The following is a 15,911-nucleotide window of genomic DNA, read 5'->3' on the forward strand; positions in this document are numbered from 1 at the left end:
GTTTACATGGATGGGACGGCCGGCTCCTCCCCTTGTGTATAAAAGCTGTTTTAGTCAAGGACTAGAGAGAAGAAGAAGAACATACTCACTGATTATTTGGATGTTTGTAACAGTTTAAATACAATGTGAAGCTACGAGCTAACCAAAGAGCGCTAACATTAGCATGCTAACACAACAATGCAGGTGATCGCTGCTTGACAACTTTGCCTGCCTTAATGGTGCTTAATTATGGTGCGTTCCATTTGATAACTTCTACGTGCAAACAAGAGTGGAGAGGGGTTGGAGGTGTGTCGCTGGAGGAGAGCGGAGGATTCAGTACAGAGGAGGCGTGGCCAAACAGCAGTTTGTTTTGGTTTCATGCTGGTGCTCAAGGGCGACATCTACTGGATCAAAAAGTTGCACATTCTTCCTTTAAGCTTAAGAAAAAAATCAGCCAAAACAATCAAGAGAATATTGGCAAACTTTATTAATTAAAAAAATGTACAAACAAAATAACACAGAAGTCTTTAATGATACGAAACATTATGTTCCTTTGTTGACATGTTTGACATTGAACGTTCAGGAAAATGAATACTCAGAGCTTATAATCAATAATGACATATCCTCAACTCTAAAAAATCTGACCAAAGAAACAATTTCATGAGCCTTGCAGTTTGGTTTACATCACGAAACAAAAATAAAAACTGTAAACACAAAAGTGAAATAAAATTCAAAAAGAAAGATGGAAGATTTCAAACCATGCAATACAGATAATAATAAACTTACTAACATCTTTTATCCTTGGGGTCAATTTGACCCCAGCCATTGGACCTAAAAAGATTATTATCTTTAAAATTGTTACCAAAGTTGAAGTGTCAGGTACTTTATGTTTGTTTGTTGACCACCTAAATAGCCCTTTAGATAAAACAACCCCAAACACCACACAAGGGTTATACAGCTAAACAGCCTGGGGTCAAATTGACCCCAAAGATAATAGGAGGGTTATGTTTAAAAAAGAGTGTAGGATGAAGTGAAAAAAACGTATCCAGTACCCTTTTTTTCCTATTTAGCTTAATAAGTTAATCCAAGGCCAAGCTTTACAAAAATAAAGTCAAAGAATACAAATAACTAGCTCAGTAACAAAAGCAACAGATATAATGTATTACACACATTAATTGTTAGACGGTACAGACCTTATTCAAACTGTATGTTAGTTTTTCGTCATATATTTTTGTGTATTAAAGGTCATTCTTTGCTCACACAGATGCCCCTGAATTGTGACACGTGCTCTCAAACAGACCGAGATTGCATCATAAAGCTTCCATATTCTGAGAAGAATTCATTTTATTTTCATGCAAATTTGAAGAAAAAAAACAATCCATCCCTGCACCCGACCGTGTTAACACAACCACACAGAGTGCACTCAGGAATCTGAACATCTCTCTGGCACCACCTAGTGGAGCTTAGCCAACAAGACAACTATCCTACGGCTTTTAAATGACAGTTTACAAGAAATCAGTGTCAGTTTATCTTCTTTAATCCTTCTCACGTCTTTTTTTTGTTTAGCTTTTAGACACTTTTTTATTATTTCTACTGTATGTCTTTTAATCACTTCTTTATCTTCTAACTTGTCCTTCATCTTGGTCTCAACCGAAGCTGCTGGTGTTATTCTGATGTTCAGGCTCTGATGTTGATTGGGTTTTTGTTTGGGTTCTTTTACTGTTGGGGTTTTCGTTGTTGTTGGTTGGATGTTGCATCTGTGGGTTGCGTTGTTGTCAGGTTGTTTTATTGTTATTTGTGTTCTTATGCTTTTTGTTTCATGTTTGCTTCTGCACGTCTCAAAGCACTTTGTAAACCCTTATTTTTGAAATTGCTATACAAATACAGTTATTCTTTTAACATCCTGATCAATCAGTCAATCCAAAGTCTGTCCAAAGAAATACAATATTAAAGGCTGAATCATGTTAGTAAAAAAGCCTGTCTGATAATTTCACACAAAATGAAAGAAATTAGTAATGTGTTAAAGGTCCCGTATTCTGCAAAATCCTTTTCACCATGTCTGTCTACAAACCCCCCAATGATGAGAAAAGTCCATCCTCTCTGTCTTCTGCCTGCTGCACTTTTCAGAAAATGTGTGCTCAAACAGACATTTTGGCAGTAGCCCCTCCCCCAAGTGGGTGACACTCACACAGCTAGGTGTTTGTTCTGCCCTCTGAGTCTGCCTTCTCACTGTAAACAATAGGACATGGAGTGAGAAAGCCCAAGACACCAAGCCCTTCCAGAGAGGAGGCGTGGTCAGACACAGCTCATTTACATATTTAAAGGTACAGACACAGAAACAGCCTGTTCTGAGCAGGGCTGAAATAGAGGGGTTTATAGGCACGATCAAATACAGGATCAGAGTGGATTTAGAACAAGAAACTTCAAAAGACATGTTTAAGGGAGCTCAGAGACTTATTTACACTGGTTGAAGAGGAGGGGAATATGTGACCTTTAATACATTGAAGACAAAAATTGAAAAGAAAGAAAAAACAAAAAAGAAGAAAAATAAAAAGAAACAACAAGAATCTGTGAAATAAGGGGAAAAAAACAAGGTAAAAGACATGAACATATCTTCTCTGAGTTATTTTTGGGGCTTTTTTGCTTTCATTAGATAGGACAGCTGAAGAGAGACAGGAAATGTTGGGAGGAGAGAATGGGGGTTGAGATGAAGCAAAGAGCCGAGGTCGGAAATTGAACCCAAGGCCGCTTCAATGAGGACTATATCCTTTGTAACTACAGCGCTTGACATAACCGCTAGGCTATCCAGCGCCCCATGACAGTAACTTCTGAGGGCTTCTGGCATGCTCCAGTGACAGACCACAACATTTGCTTTGGAAATAGGATTACTTTTGATCCACTGGGTCGTGGGCAGATTGAACTCGCGTCATAGCACAGTGACATGTCTAATCAGTGTTGTTGAGCGGACAGATGATCAGTGGGATAAAGTTTGTCCCATAGTTATTGTTTTTGGGATTGAATATTGGGTAGAGTTTCTCAGTGAAGTTACAGTCAGTAAAGGAGTAGATGGGAGCTGGAGCGTCTACGTCATAAAAAGAGACCAGACCCTCCTCGTAATTCACAAACACCCCAACTTTCTGAGGCTTTGTATTTAAATACAGACGATGATGAGAGTCATCGAGAGCTTTATACTGACAGTCATCTCTCAAGCATACAGTCCAGATGCCATTCCTGGGGGCAAATTCAAAGGCGGTCTTCCTGTTTAGAGACTCACTGGCCACTCCCAAAACCCAATCGGACTTCCCTTCAACTTGAGTCTCATAGTAACATCTTCCTGAAGAGAAACTCTGCTTCCCTAACACCCCATAGTATGACAATATTCTCTTTGGGCTGTCAGTAGGATACTGAATGGCATCTCCATGACTAACTTGCTTTCCATCATCAGACAGTATCAGTCTGGGATGAGCTGTTTCAGGATCGAGGGTCACATCCACTGAGTACTGCTTGTACTTTTTTAATTCAGCATCAGCACAAAGCATCTTCATCTCTCTGCTGAGTGTCTCCTCCAGCTGAGTCAGAGCTGTCCTCACAGTCCCCTCGTATGATGAGTAAACTTTGACCGTTTTCCAGTCCTTGGTGGGTGGAGGAGTTTTCAAAGATGAGAAATTTTGGAGGAACTGGAGGGGGTCTTTGTTGCGTGAGTGCGCCTCCACCTCAGTGTTTCTCTTCGTCAGCTCAGAGATCTCCTCTTCCAGCACTTTGATGAAATCTTCAGCCTGTTTCTCTGTTGTGCTGTGCTTCTCCTTGATCAAGTCAATGAGCTGGGCCAGGCCTTCCTCAACGGACCGGATCAAAGCAGTGAACACATGCACACTTGTAGCCGTCTCTCTGTCGGCGTCTTCCTTGCTGAGCTTCACAGACTGTTTGAAATCCTCAATCTTCACTTGTCTCTCCTTGATCATCTTCTGAACCTCAGCTTCAGTTTCGCTCAGCACCGCTTTTTTTGCTTCATATTCTTCTCTGAGAGAAACTATTTGATGACTCTTGTGTTCTGACTCAATACAGAATCCACACACACATACCTGGTCAGTTTTGCAGAACTGCTCCAGAGGTCTTTCGTGCTTCTTACAGATCCTGCTTTCAAGGTTCTCCACGGGATTGACCAGCTTGTGTCTTTTCAGAGCTTGGATTCTCTGATGAGGCTCCAGGTGAGTCTCACAGTAGGAGACCAGACAATCCAGGCAGGACTTCAGGGCCTTCTGTTTGGTTTCAGTGCAATAATCGCAGAGAACTTCTCCTGTGTTGGCGGGTTGTTCCTCTGAGCTGCTGCTGGTTTCCTTCTGAACTGACAGTCTTAACTGAGAAGCCATCTCCGATAAAACTGTGTTGATCCGCAGGTCAGGTTTTTTCTCATGAAGCTCTTTGCACAGGGGACACTGGCATGGGACATTTACACTCCAGTGCTCTGTGATGCAGGTCTTGCAAAAGTTGTGTCCACATGGTATGGTGACTGGATCAGTGAACACATCGAGACAGATGGAGCAGAGAAACTGATCTTCATGGAGAAGACTGCTCACTGCTGCCATGTCTGGAAGAAAAGCTAGATAAAATCAGACTCCTTTGAGAGATGAGAAGCTACATACGTGGCATATCACTTTATCAGTTAGAAAAGTATTGGACAATATTTCAGTAATACTGTTATGTTAAGCATCTTAACAAGTTCAGGAAATAAAACAGCAGTGGACAACCAGGCACAAATTCTGGCATTTTTAAATCTGTGCCTTGTAATACATATTTGGGTAAAGGTCCTGGGCTTGCAAGCAACACTCTAGCAGCAAACCCAACAGTTCCCCAGGATCCTCCTGCATGCCCCAGTAAGGGGTGACTTAGCCAGCCATACCTAGTGGTGAGCATTGACAAGCATGGACATTACCCACCCCATCTCTTTCCTCATCAGTATATGGCCAGAGACTGGACACCGATGCATTCAGGGAAGTATCCTGGCCAGAGGCTGAGACGGCAAGCATTTGGTGGGACATGGAGTACCCCCCACAATGTTAGCTGTTGCATCATAGTTTTGGACAAGTGATCACCCCTATAATGGAAGCAGGATACTGCACCTCCAATGAAAGGGCCTCTTCAGGAGATACATTAACCCCCGAAATGGTTGGTCTTAGCCCGTGCCAACTTATGCAACATCCTGCATTGCTGCCAGGGTCCTATCATTGGAAGTAGCATAAGAATGGAGTCTCAGAGAGCATTGTTCTCCAATCTACATACTGAAATGTGGGCTGGGGCAGGAGGGACACAGCGTATGACTGTCCTCAGGCAGCAGATGAGCCATAAAGGCCTCAACAATGATGGCTAAACATGGTGGAGCCACCAGCAATGACTGGGAACGATTGAGTACAAATGCTGCCACTGTATGATGAGTTGTTCGGAAAAAGGTACAAGGTACAACCACAGTTGCTATACCACGGATGCAAGCTGGTGCCAGTAAAAGCACAAGTCAACTGCATTGATAATTATGACAAAGGACCTATGCCAGAAGTGGGAAAAAAACAGATGCTGTAAGATTCTACAAAACAACAAATGTAAGCTAGCTAAAGCTTGTTAAGATAATATCACATTACAGGACACTGACCTAATCTCACTGACACTGTTTTGTTTACAAAAACAAAACAGGAACAACCACATTGTATCTGACACTAACCAGGTTAGCTTTTACAAAAGCGCTGCTATGGTGTGTAACATTTGTGTACCAAACAAGACATTGGTTGGCTTGTGCTAGCGTGCTGTAGCTTGCAGTGTAGGTACAAGCAGTAAACATACACAATACATTCTACAGTGAGTGTGCACTTCTGTGGGTGATGAGCCCAGGGGGAGGGGCCCAGTTTGAATGTTGTGTTTATAAACTGCAACGAACATTTCTCCTGACTCCACATTTAAGTTATCTCAAGTGGACACACAGATGCTAAGTGTAATGCCCGATGCAAAAAAGAGAACTTTGCTGGGGTGGGTGAGAGCACGCTGCCCTCAGTAACAAAGAATTTTGATATGTACAGTTCATGAGGCAGCAACCAGAGTGCCAAGCTGATGACAGCCCCTTAAGGGTGGCTGAATGGCTGCAACTGCAACCAAAAATGTCAGTAAAAACCAGCGCCTACCTCTAGTTATTGCTACTTTAATAGTCTAAAACCTGTAATGCGAGAAGGCGAAAAGGAACACAACCCTGTGATGACACCAGAAGATATATGCTAGCAAGTGCCATCATGGGTCATCAATGGCCTCTAAAACCCACCAGGCTCCATTGAAAGTTGCTTTACCTTGCAGAGTACATAAGTAGTTAGTTTACCACTACTTTTATCCTTAAGATTTAAGTGGAGCCCGACCGATTAATCACTGAGCCGTTCTGAACCTTCATCTTCACCTTGGATATGACTATCGGTATTGGCTAATTTTATCGCATATATACACGAATATTACTCGATTTATTTACCAGTGAAATAGCATTTAATTTGAGTATCTTTGTAATACATTAGCAGTTCTATTTCTGGCTGTAACCAGCAGAGGGCGCTATATGGATTATAAGAAGCATCAACCCTCTCCATAGTGTCAAGCGTTGATGCACCTACATGCACAGTTCCTTTCCAGATGGCTGACCTTGACTGATCTTGTCTTCATTAAATATCTTTTTTAAGTGTTTCAGTGCAATAAATTTGCATATCTAAATCTCTCTCTACAGATCAAACATAGATCTAAGAAAGATATTGGCACACATATCGGTATCTGTTCTCTCCCCATCACGATATTGGCCTCAAAAATCCCATATCGGTGGGGCCTACTTTTTAAATTCAGAGGGTTTATGGGGATCCAACTCAATATTACGCAAAACACAAAACACTTAACCAATCAAGCAAAAGTAGACGAGTAACTTCTGAGTTCTACATGCTAATGTTCCTGTTTTGTCAGTGGAATCCGGTTTCCTTGAAAAGAGTGACTTAACAGCTATTTCTGCTTTTAAAAATAATCATTTTAAACTTGAAGAAAAACATTTCTGTGTTGTGGATGGATGGGAGTGTGTACATAAAACATTTGAAATCATTGACAGCTTTCATGTCCAACATTATGCGACTGGTTAGTGCTTTATGTGAATGAATTACATTTACACCATAGCCACCACATGGCTTAAGCTTGCCAGCTTTGATTTATGTCTTCTCACCTTAATTTTTTTTGTTTACTTTAAAACATTTTTCGATAGGAATAACCATGACATCGAGCCAGATATTTTATATCAACGTGATGTAACAGTGCCCTGACATTTGGCTGTAATAAGCACTGTGACAACCGACCCCGCTCTCCTCTAGTTTTTCAGCCGTTAGAAGCCAAAAAAAGAAAAAGAAATATGGACCAGGCTACAAATACAGAAATCCTCCTTTACAGGAGACACAGACAGCCAAGCTACAACTTATCGACACAGGAAGGAAAAAGCTTGCACTACTGGATGACTACGATTTCACAATCGTGACTACACAGAAAAAAAACGGCTTCAGAGTCTTTTGTATTATTGTCCTCGATTCCCCTTCCCTATTATAACCCTTTGATTGATTACCAGCTAAAAATAATCATATTAAACCATACTCACCGGTCACTGGTGTGCAGAGGTTCTCTTGTTCTGCAGGACGTGAAGTGAGTTTTTTGGGAAAAAGAAACTTATCTCGACCACTGAAGTTTTCAAGCTACTTTAAGTTTCATTTCCTGAAAAGATTTTGACTGTGAGCAGATGTGCTGCAGTGAAGGCAGCGGGGGGGGCACGCCCCTTCCTCATTATTCATCCACCTCTTCATGCAGCCCATCTGACCACTTTGTGATCAGTTCATCTTGACTTAATGAAAACATAAACGTGACTTAATGACCAGATGAACTGATTATATTTCACATTACACATGTTATTATTCTGAATATTAAAAGCAAATATAATTTTGACAAATTAAACAAAGTTACTCCACTTTCAAAAGACTCTGGATGAAGCTGTAATGTTTACTAATTGTTTTAAGTATTTATTGTGTGTTGCTGCCTCTTGTTGTTTTGTGTTCTTCATTTTTTGTATTTTAAATTTCCTATTTTTGCTTAAAGACAGAATGTGTGACTTTTTGATCCAGTAGATGTGGCCCTTGTGCACCAGCATGAAACCAAAACAAACTGCTATTTGGCGACTCTGAATCCTCCGACCATGATCTAAAAACGTAACATCTAAATAATCAGTGAGCATGTTCTTCTTCTCTCTAGTCCTTGACTAAAACACCTTTTATACGTATGGGGAGGAGCCGGCCGTCCCGTCCATGTAAACATGGCTCTGACAACACAGCCAGCGGGACTCAAGCTTCTCACTCATTGTAGACAGTCATGACTCAGAGAGACATTTACACAGGATAGACTTGATTTCTGATTTATTTATGTTTAAAATGTTGCACATTCTGCCTTTGAGCTTTTGTAAGCATGCATTTTTAAACCTGGTCCACAAGGGGGCAGTATAAAGAGGAGTGCAATATGTTCTAAAGAGATTTTTCTTGACATGGTCTGAACACATTGAGAATTTTCTTCCTGAGTAAAGTTTTATTAACAGGACATGGAGAAATTATGCAACCATAAAATACAGATGATTATAAATTTTATTTAAGTACACAACTTTCATACAAGAAACAGCTTTAGGTGGTTCAACATGAGGTGAGTAAATGCACAGCATGAAATCAAGTTAATCCATATAAAGAGAAAAAAGTATTAGGAATAAGTAATTATGTAAAATGTGATCTTGAAAAAATTTATCCTAACTCACCATTAATGAGTGGTGCTTCACGATGACAGAGTTTAAATGAGATATTACAGGTTTGTATTATCTTGTATTTAAGCACATGTAGCATCACTTTGTGCGTTTATTAAGACTGCATGTGAAAGTTTGATGCACTTACATGAACACAATATGATCTTTTCTCACACAGAGTTCCTGATTTGCTCTCAGTCAGATTAAAAAAATCTTGAACTGTCAAACTGAAATATAACTGAATCCCAAACGATCTTGAGTATCTTTCTGGCGCCACCCAGTGGAGCTGAACCAAAGTGTACTTATTCTTTAGGGACAAATGTAGAGTCTCACGACCTTAAGTTTGCACGCTGTTCAGCTCCCAGTAGGGATAGCGAAATAGAGTTTTTGATTCCAAAAGGTCATCCTCGGGCTATTGGATCGAGACGTTGCCCTGTTTAAAATAAAGTTGCTCATTGGGAGCTGAACAGTGTGTGGATGTTTCTTTTTTTCTGCAGTTTATAAATTTTTAGTCCTGCACCTGTATACATTTCTCTTGGATGTATGCACATTAGTTTTCCCTTCTACAACCTCAAATTGACATTATTATCAGCTTCACAAGCCTGTAAAAAGTCCTTCCTATAATTTCTGTTGGATCGACAGAACTTATTGGATTGCCTACTTGCTGTGCATGCGCTCTGCCCATATACTCATGAGTATGATCAGAGCCCGAGTGTTGTAGTACTCCAAATCGGTCTTGGTTTCGAGACCACTTCTTGAAGGTCTCGGCTCGTCTCAGAATCAAAGCTTTCTACTCGGTCTTGTCTTGTCCTCAGACTGGGCAGACTCCAAATTTAAAATCAAGACCACCGCTATTTTTCCACGTCATTATTGTGATTAGAAGGCACTAATGCACAATGCACTAAAGCTTAAGTTTGACTATTGAAGACAACAATGAGCTGCTCCCCCCTTCCTCCTGCTGATTTATGAGTGAGGCTTCTTTCTTCAGAGATGCCTCCCCCAGCTTTGAAGTTATATAGAAATGCAAGGATTTCTACAGTAAAGGGAAACCAAAGAATACAAAAAAATACAAATGATTAAAGCTCCTCAAAGGAGATTGTTGCTGATTATGAAACAGACAGAAATGAGTGCTATTGATTATATATGACCGACGAAAGCAAATTAGAAAAAAAGCATGAAGGTTTATCATTATTAAAAAGAGGCTGACACAAGATCAGAGTCGGACAAGTAGATCAAAGTCCGCTCTCTTAAAAATCCTTATTTACATTTTCCATTTAAAAGAGACACAGTGGAGGATTCGTTTTAACTGTGTAAAAAATATATACATACACGAACAGGTCTGGGATGTGTTCTGCTCTCTGATTGTATTACATTTGTGGTCAACAGAACAGTGCAGTGTAGTCAAAACAATACATATGGAGAGCAAAAGCAGGCAGAAAACCCAATCTACGACATCACAGTGCCCATTGGCGTTAATCTGACGACATTCAATTATCTCTATGAACCAACATCTGCATCAGGTGCAGCTAACAATCCAATTTACATTGAACATTTCTACTTGTGGGACAAATCTGTCCTGACAGAGTTACAAAAGTCAATCAGTGTTTAAATCTCCTGATGTCTTGGAATGCATCAGAAATGGTTGATTTAACCTCCAATCAACGAAAAGAAGAAGTGTCCTAGCCTCTTTGCGACGGACCTGACAAAGCCAGATTTTAAACTTTTTTCAAATACATCATGATTGCCATATTTTGGCAAGCTTTAAAGGAAGAATGTGTGACTTTTTGATCCAGCAGATGTCGCCCTTGAGCATCAGCATGAAACCAAAACAACTCACACTGGATTGTTGTGTTAGCATGCTAATGCTAGCGATCTTTAGTTATTCTTCTTTTCTCTAGTCCCTCAATTATACAACTTTTATACGCAAGGTGAAGAGTCAGCCGGCCGAAAGCATGACATACAGTGGGACTCGGGTGTTACACCCATTGTAGACAGTCATGACTCAGAGTTATTTTCAGAGGATATACTTGATTTCTGCTAAATTTAATTGTGAAAAATCACATATTCTTCCTTTAACAGACAGACAGCATTACTCAGGGGGATGTAATGAATCATCATGACACAATGGCGTTTATTTTGGGGACATATCTGGAGGGGAAAATTTGGCTTCACTTTTGATTTTGAAGTTTTTAATTGGACTGTAATGAGTTCAGCACACAGAGAGGACGTCTAGGTCGGAAGTAATTTCACTTCACAAGAAATGCTGAAAGTTCAACTTGACCACCAGATGATACATCGTTGTAAGACGATTGGGATCTGACGTGTGATCATTTTAATCAGTCTTATTGACCGGACAGATGATCAGTGGGGTGGAGTTTCTACCGCCATTATTATTTTTTGGATTGAATATTGGGAAGAGTTTCTCAGTGAAGTTACAGCCAGTGAAGGAGTAGATGAGAGCTGGAGCATCTACATCATAAAAAGAGACCAGACCCTCCTCGTAATCCACAAACACTCCAACTTTCTGAGGCTTTGAATTCAAACACAAATTGACTGGAGGGTCAGTATAAGCTTTGAACTTTCCTTCATCCAGCCAAACAGTCCAGAGACCTTTCTGAGGAGAAAATGTGAGGGGTACTTTTCTGTTAATAGACTCTCTGGCCACTCCCACAAGCCAATCAGTCTTCCCTCCAACTTGAACCTCATAGTAAGATCTTCCTGAAGAGAAACTCTGCTTTCCTACCACACAGAAATGACTTAAAAATCTCTTTGAGCTGTCTGAATAAATCCGTTTAATAGATGCATGGCGGATTTGCTTCCCATCATCAGACAGCATGAGCTCACGCTGAGCTGTTTCGGGATCAAGAGTCACATCTACTGCAAACTGTTGGACTTCCTTCAGCTCGACATCAGAGCACATCTTCTTCACCTCTTTGGTGACCATCTCCTGCAGCTGAGCCAAAGCTGTTCTTAAAGCTTTACGGCGCTCATATGATGAGTAAACTCTGACCTTTGTCCAGTCTTTGGTGGGTGGAGCAGGGTTCAGCAATGGGAAGCTTTCTAGGAACTGGAGGTGGTCTTTGTTGCGTGAGTGCTCCTCCACCTCAGTGATTCTCTTCGTCAGCTCAGAGATCTCCTCTTCCAGCACTTTGATGAAATCTTCAGCCTGTTTCTCTGTTGTGCTGTGCTTCTCCTTGATCAAGTCAATGAGCTGGGCCAGGCCTTCCTCAACGGACCGGATCAAAGCAGTGAACACATGCACACTTGTAGCCGTCTCTCTGTCGGCGTCTTCCTTGCTGAGCTTCACAGACTGTTTGAAATCCTCAATCTTCACTTGTCTCTCCTTGATCATCTTCTGAACCTCAGCTTCAGTTTCGCTCAGCACCGCTTTTTTTGCTTCATATTCTTCTCTGAGAGAAACTATTTGATGACTCTTGTGTTCTGACTCAATACAGAATCCACACACACATACCTGGTCAGTTTTGCAGAACTGCTCCAGAGGTCTTTCGTGCTTCTTACAGATCCTGCTTTCAAGGTTCTCCACGGGATTGACCAGCTTGTGTCTTTTCAGAGCTTGGATTCTCTGATGAGGCTCCAGGTGAGTCTCACAGTAGGAGACCAGACAATCCAGGCAGGACTTCAGGGCCTTCTGTTTGGTTTCAGTGCAATAATCGCAGAGAACTTCTCCTGTGTTGGCGGGTTGTTCCTCTGAGCTGCTGCTGGTTTCCTTCTGAACTGACAGTCTTAACTGAGAAGCCATCTCCGATAAAACTGTGTTGATCCGCAGGTCAGGTTTTTTCTCATGAAGCTCTTTGCACAGGGGACACTGGCATGGGACATTTACACTCCAGTGCTCGGTGATGCAGGTCTTGCAAAAGTTATGTCCACATGGTATGGTGACTGGATCAGTGAACACATCGAGACAGATGGAGCAGAGAAACTGATCTTCATGGAGAAGACTGCTCACTGCTGCCATGTCTAAAAAAAAAGACAGACAGTTATATCAGGACCAGTTCCATTCAACAAGTACACATAGGCAGGGCTTTCCACAATGTCCGTATGGGTCCGGTTTGATTCAGAATGTTTTGGTACAGTTTGGTACGGTAAACCCTGAGCTTGCTTGCGTTTCCACATCCAACCTTACCCTTACTTGGTAGACGGGATGTAATCCGGAAAGCGATAGTGGTGCAGATATGTTATAAATTGAACAAAAAAGAAGAAAGTGACACAGTAAACATGGGGCAACAATGGAGGACGTCCAGCAGAGGTCTGCACCTCCAAGGTTGTCCATGGGGTGGTGCTAAACGCTGAACTTAGACACAGAAAACAAAAATAGCCTTAAAATCCCTCTCTCAAAATCCGTAGGATATTTAAACATAGCGCATTTTGTGTTTGTTACACAGGAGGTGACGATTTCTTTAGACCAATCAATGGACTGCAGTGTGTCTGGCTCAGTCAGTACGCTTGGCACCTTAACAAAAGGGTAGCAAAAATGTAAGACGGTGCGGATTGGTTATTTCGCTGCCATTCCCAAACAATCCCAAATACAATGGAAATGGCAATAAATGCGTCCCTTACCTTACTGAACCGACCTGAACCAGACTGCTTGTTGGAATAGGGGCTTTCAACTAACGAGTGGCGACTCGCTCTCCCTATATGTATGAAAGCATTAGCCTCTTCTCAATACAACCATGAGAAAGACAATTGTCCATGTCAACGTTGCGTGTGTGTTGGGGGGGGGGTTTCAATAAATATTGGCAGAATAATTAAAGATTAGAGAATAAAATTAATATTCATCACCCTGATGTGTTTGGTTAAATGGTAAAATTATGTTCTCAATAGAGCCCAACCGATTAATTGGCCAACCAATAATATCAACCGATATTATCATATCAAGTGGAATTTGAGCAGACTTTAGGTTGGCAATTTCAAAAGGTAAAAGGTTGGCAAAAGGTTTCTTGTCACCCGTCACAGATCTTTCAAAATAAAATAATCAAAATGACTAAAATATCAAAGCGTCTCAATGCAATTTGAGCAGACTTTACCTTTAATTATCTAAAAAATTATACAGTAACATCTGCTGAAAATTCTCAGGACTACAGTCAGGGACATTAGGAACAATAACCCAGTAAAAGTTTATTGTCAACTGTCACAGATTGTTCAAAATAAAATAGTAAATATGACTCAAATATCAGTGTCTCAATGTAATTTGAGCAGACTTTACCTTGAATTAAAAAATGTACAGTAAAATCTGCTAAAAATTCTCAGGACCACAGACAGGGACATGAGGAATAATTATCCAGTGAACCCTTCTTGTCCTGACATTGTGTTTTCTTTTCTTTCAGCCGTCATTATTGATGGTATCTTTTGCTGGAATACGCAGCTGCATTCTTTCTTTTTGGGCACTCCAAGCACATGCATCATTTTTCAATCGCCAGCTGGCTTGACTGGGGTTTTGCAAAAGAGGGCTCACTTGATTGCAGTCACTAGTAACAGATTGCTTAGTGTCATTTGGAAGCCAAAATATTATAAATGATCAAGTTTATTAATTAAATGTGATGTAATTAGGTAACAACTGTGTACATTGCAGGCCTACTCAACAACACACCTCACAGAAAAACTGTCCAGACAAGTTTTAAAAATGTTTATCCGTCTAAAACCAAGCAAATGTTATTTTCTTTTCATACAATGATTAATAGAGACTGTACTCACTGGTTGTTTGCAGAGGTTCTGCTGGTCTGTCAAATGAGGACGTGGATTGTTTTCTTCTTAGGAAACTTTTCTCGACTGCTGAAGTCAGAGCTGCCTCTGAGTTACTTTCAGTTTAATTTCCTGAGAAGTGTGGCCATGGGAGACACACCCTTCACATTACTGATCCTCCTCTTTATGCATGTGTCATAAACTTTACATATTTATTACAAGACAGTATAAAACCACTTCCCCCTCCTAAATGTCGTTGTCTAAAGGGGACATATTATTAAAAAAAATCCACTTTCACAGTGTTTCTGAACATATATTTGGGTAACCTGAGTGTCTACTGACCCACAAAATGTGAAATGAACCCATTTGTTTGTGGTTTGTATAAGTCTTACAACACAGAGACAAATGCTCCGTTCCAAATTTGCTCTCCTTGTGATGTCACAGTGGGATTCTGGTAAAAAAAAAAATCCCCTCCCCTCCCCTGGTATCTCCACCCATGGACTCCAACCCAAGCCCAGAGCAAAACTTTTGCGCAGGTCAGCCATTTTATTTTTGCTAGCGAACGAGTGATGTCTACTGGGAAAACTCAGGGGGGGGGGTCATTGCATTTAAAGAGACACACACACCAAAACGGAGCGTTCTGAGAGAGCTGGTTTATACAGGGTCACAAACCTCCTCTGGTACTTGATTCATGTTATATTTTGGCCAAAGCACAGCACAGATGTTTCATTTAGACCACAGGGGACTATTTGAAAAGGTGGAGAAGGAGAATAATATGTCCTCTTTAATAAAACAGTTGTGCGCAATTATACAAACATTTCAGGTGAAACTATACAGACACAAGCCTGGAAGTGAAAAGCTAGCGGCTTGTCATTATTTTTATATATATATATATATATATATATATATATATATATATATTTTTTTTTTGTTTGTTATCTACTATTACAACACCAAAGCAGGAAATTCACATTTCATGGAATGACATCAATAAGTATTTTTTTTAAATAATCTTTAGCTCAATGTTTTACATTATTTTGAAAGAGAGACAAACATTATTTCATGTAAACCGTGTGACAAATGCTGCTTCTGCTCTGATTGGCCATAATATAATCTGTATTCATCCACTCAAAGATGTTGTTTTTGTCCCCCACAGGCTCAGGTCGGTATTCTGCGACACCATTACAGAAAGGATCCTGACAGATACATAACTAAAACTATAAGTTGCTTTTTTAAAGGAAGAATATGTGATTTTTCACACTTAAATGTAGCAGAAATCAAGTATATCCTCTGAAAATAACTCTGAGTCATGACTGTCTACAATGGGTGTAACATCCGAGTTTCACTGTCTGTGATGCTTTCAGAGTCCTATCTTCACTTTGTTTACATCTTTGTTTACATCACCGACTCC

At 40.6% G+C, this 15,911-nt stretch overlaps 2 protein-coding genes across 2 annotated transcripts; both read right to left on the reverse strand.

Moving 5' to 3' along the window:
• Positions 1-448: 448 nt before the first annotated feature.
• Positions 449-7,759, reverse strand: LOC109993976 (E3 ubiquitin-protein ligase TRIM21-like). The gene is made up of 2 exons (XM_020647160.3): positions 7,625-7,759; positions 449-4,567 (listed from the first exon to the last, which is right to left on the reverse strand). The coding sequence occupies exon 2, from the start codon at positions 4,563-4,565 to the stop codon at positions 2,925-2,927; it is 1,641 nt and encodes a 546-aa protein (XP_020502816.1). The 5' UTR covers positions 4,566-4,567; positions 7,625-7,759; the 3' UTR covers positions 449-2,924.
• Positions 7,760-8,633: 874 nt separating this feature from the next.
• On the reverse strand, positions 8,634-14,847 carry LOC109993977 (E3 ubiquitin-protein ligase TRIM39-like). Its single transcript, XM_020647161.3, has 2 exons — positions 14,513-14,847; positions 8,634-12,778 (listed from the first exon to the last, which is right to left on the reverse strand). The coding sequence occupies exon 2, from the start codon at positions 12,774-12,776 to the stop codon at positions 11,133-11,135; it is 1,644 nt and encodes a 547-aa protein (XP_020502817.1). The 5' UTR covers positions 12,777-12,778; positions 14,513-14,847; the 3' UTR covers positions 8,634-11,132.
• Positions 14,848-15,911: the final 1,064 nt, after the last annotated feature.

This window comes from Labrus bergylta, chromosome 23 (genome assembly GCF_963930695.1).
Source record: "Labrus bergylta chromosome 23, fLabBer1.1, whole genome shotgun sequence".
Lineage (NCBI taxonomy): Eukaryota > Metazoa > Chordata > Actinopteri > Labriformes > Labridae > Labrus > Labrus bergylta.

Bases quoted from the DNA above. Each gene is read 5' to 3' on its own strand.
- LOC109993976 (XM_020647160.3), bottom strand. From the start codon at position 4,565: ATGGCAGCAGTGAGCAGTCTTCTCCATGAAGATCAGTTTCTCTGCTCC.
- LOC109993977 (XM_020647161.3), bottom strand. From the start codon at position 12,776: ATGGCAGCAGTGAGCAGTCTTCTCCATGAAGATCAGTTTCTCTGCTCC.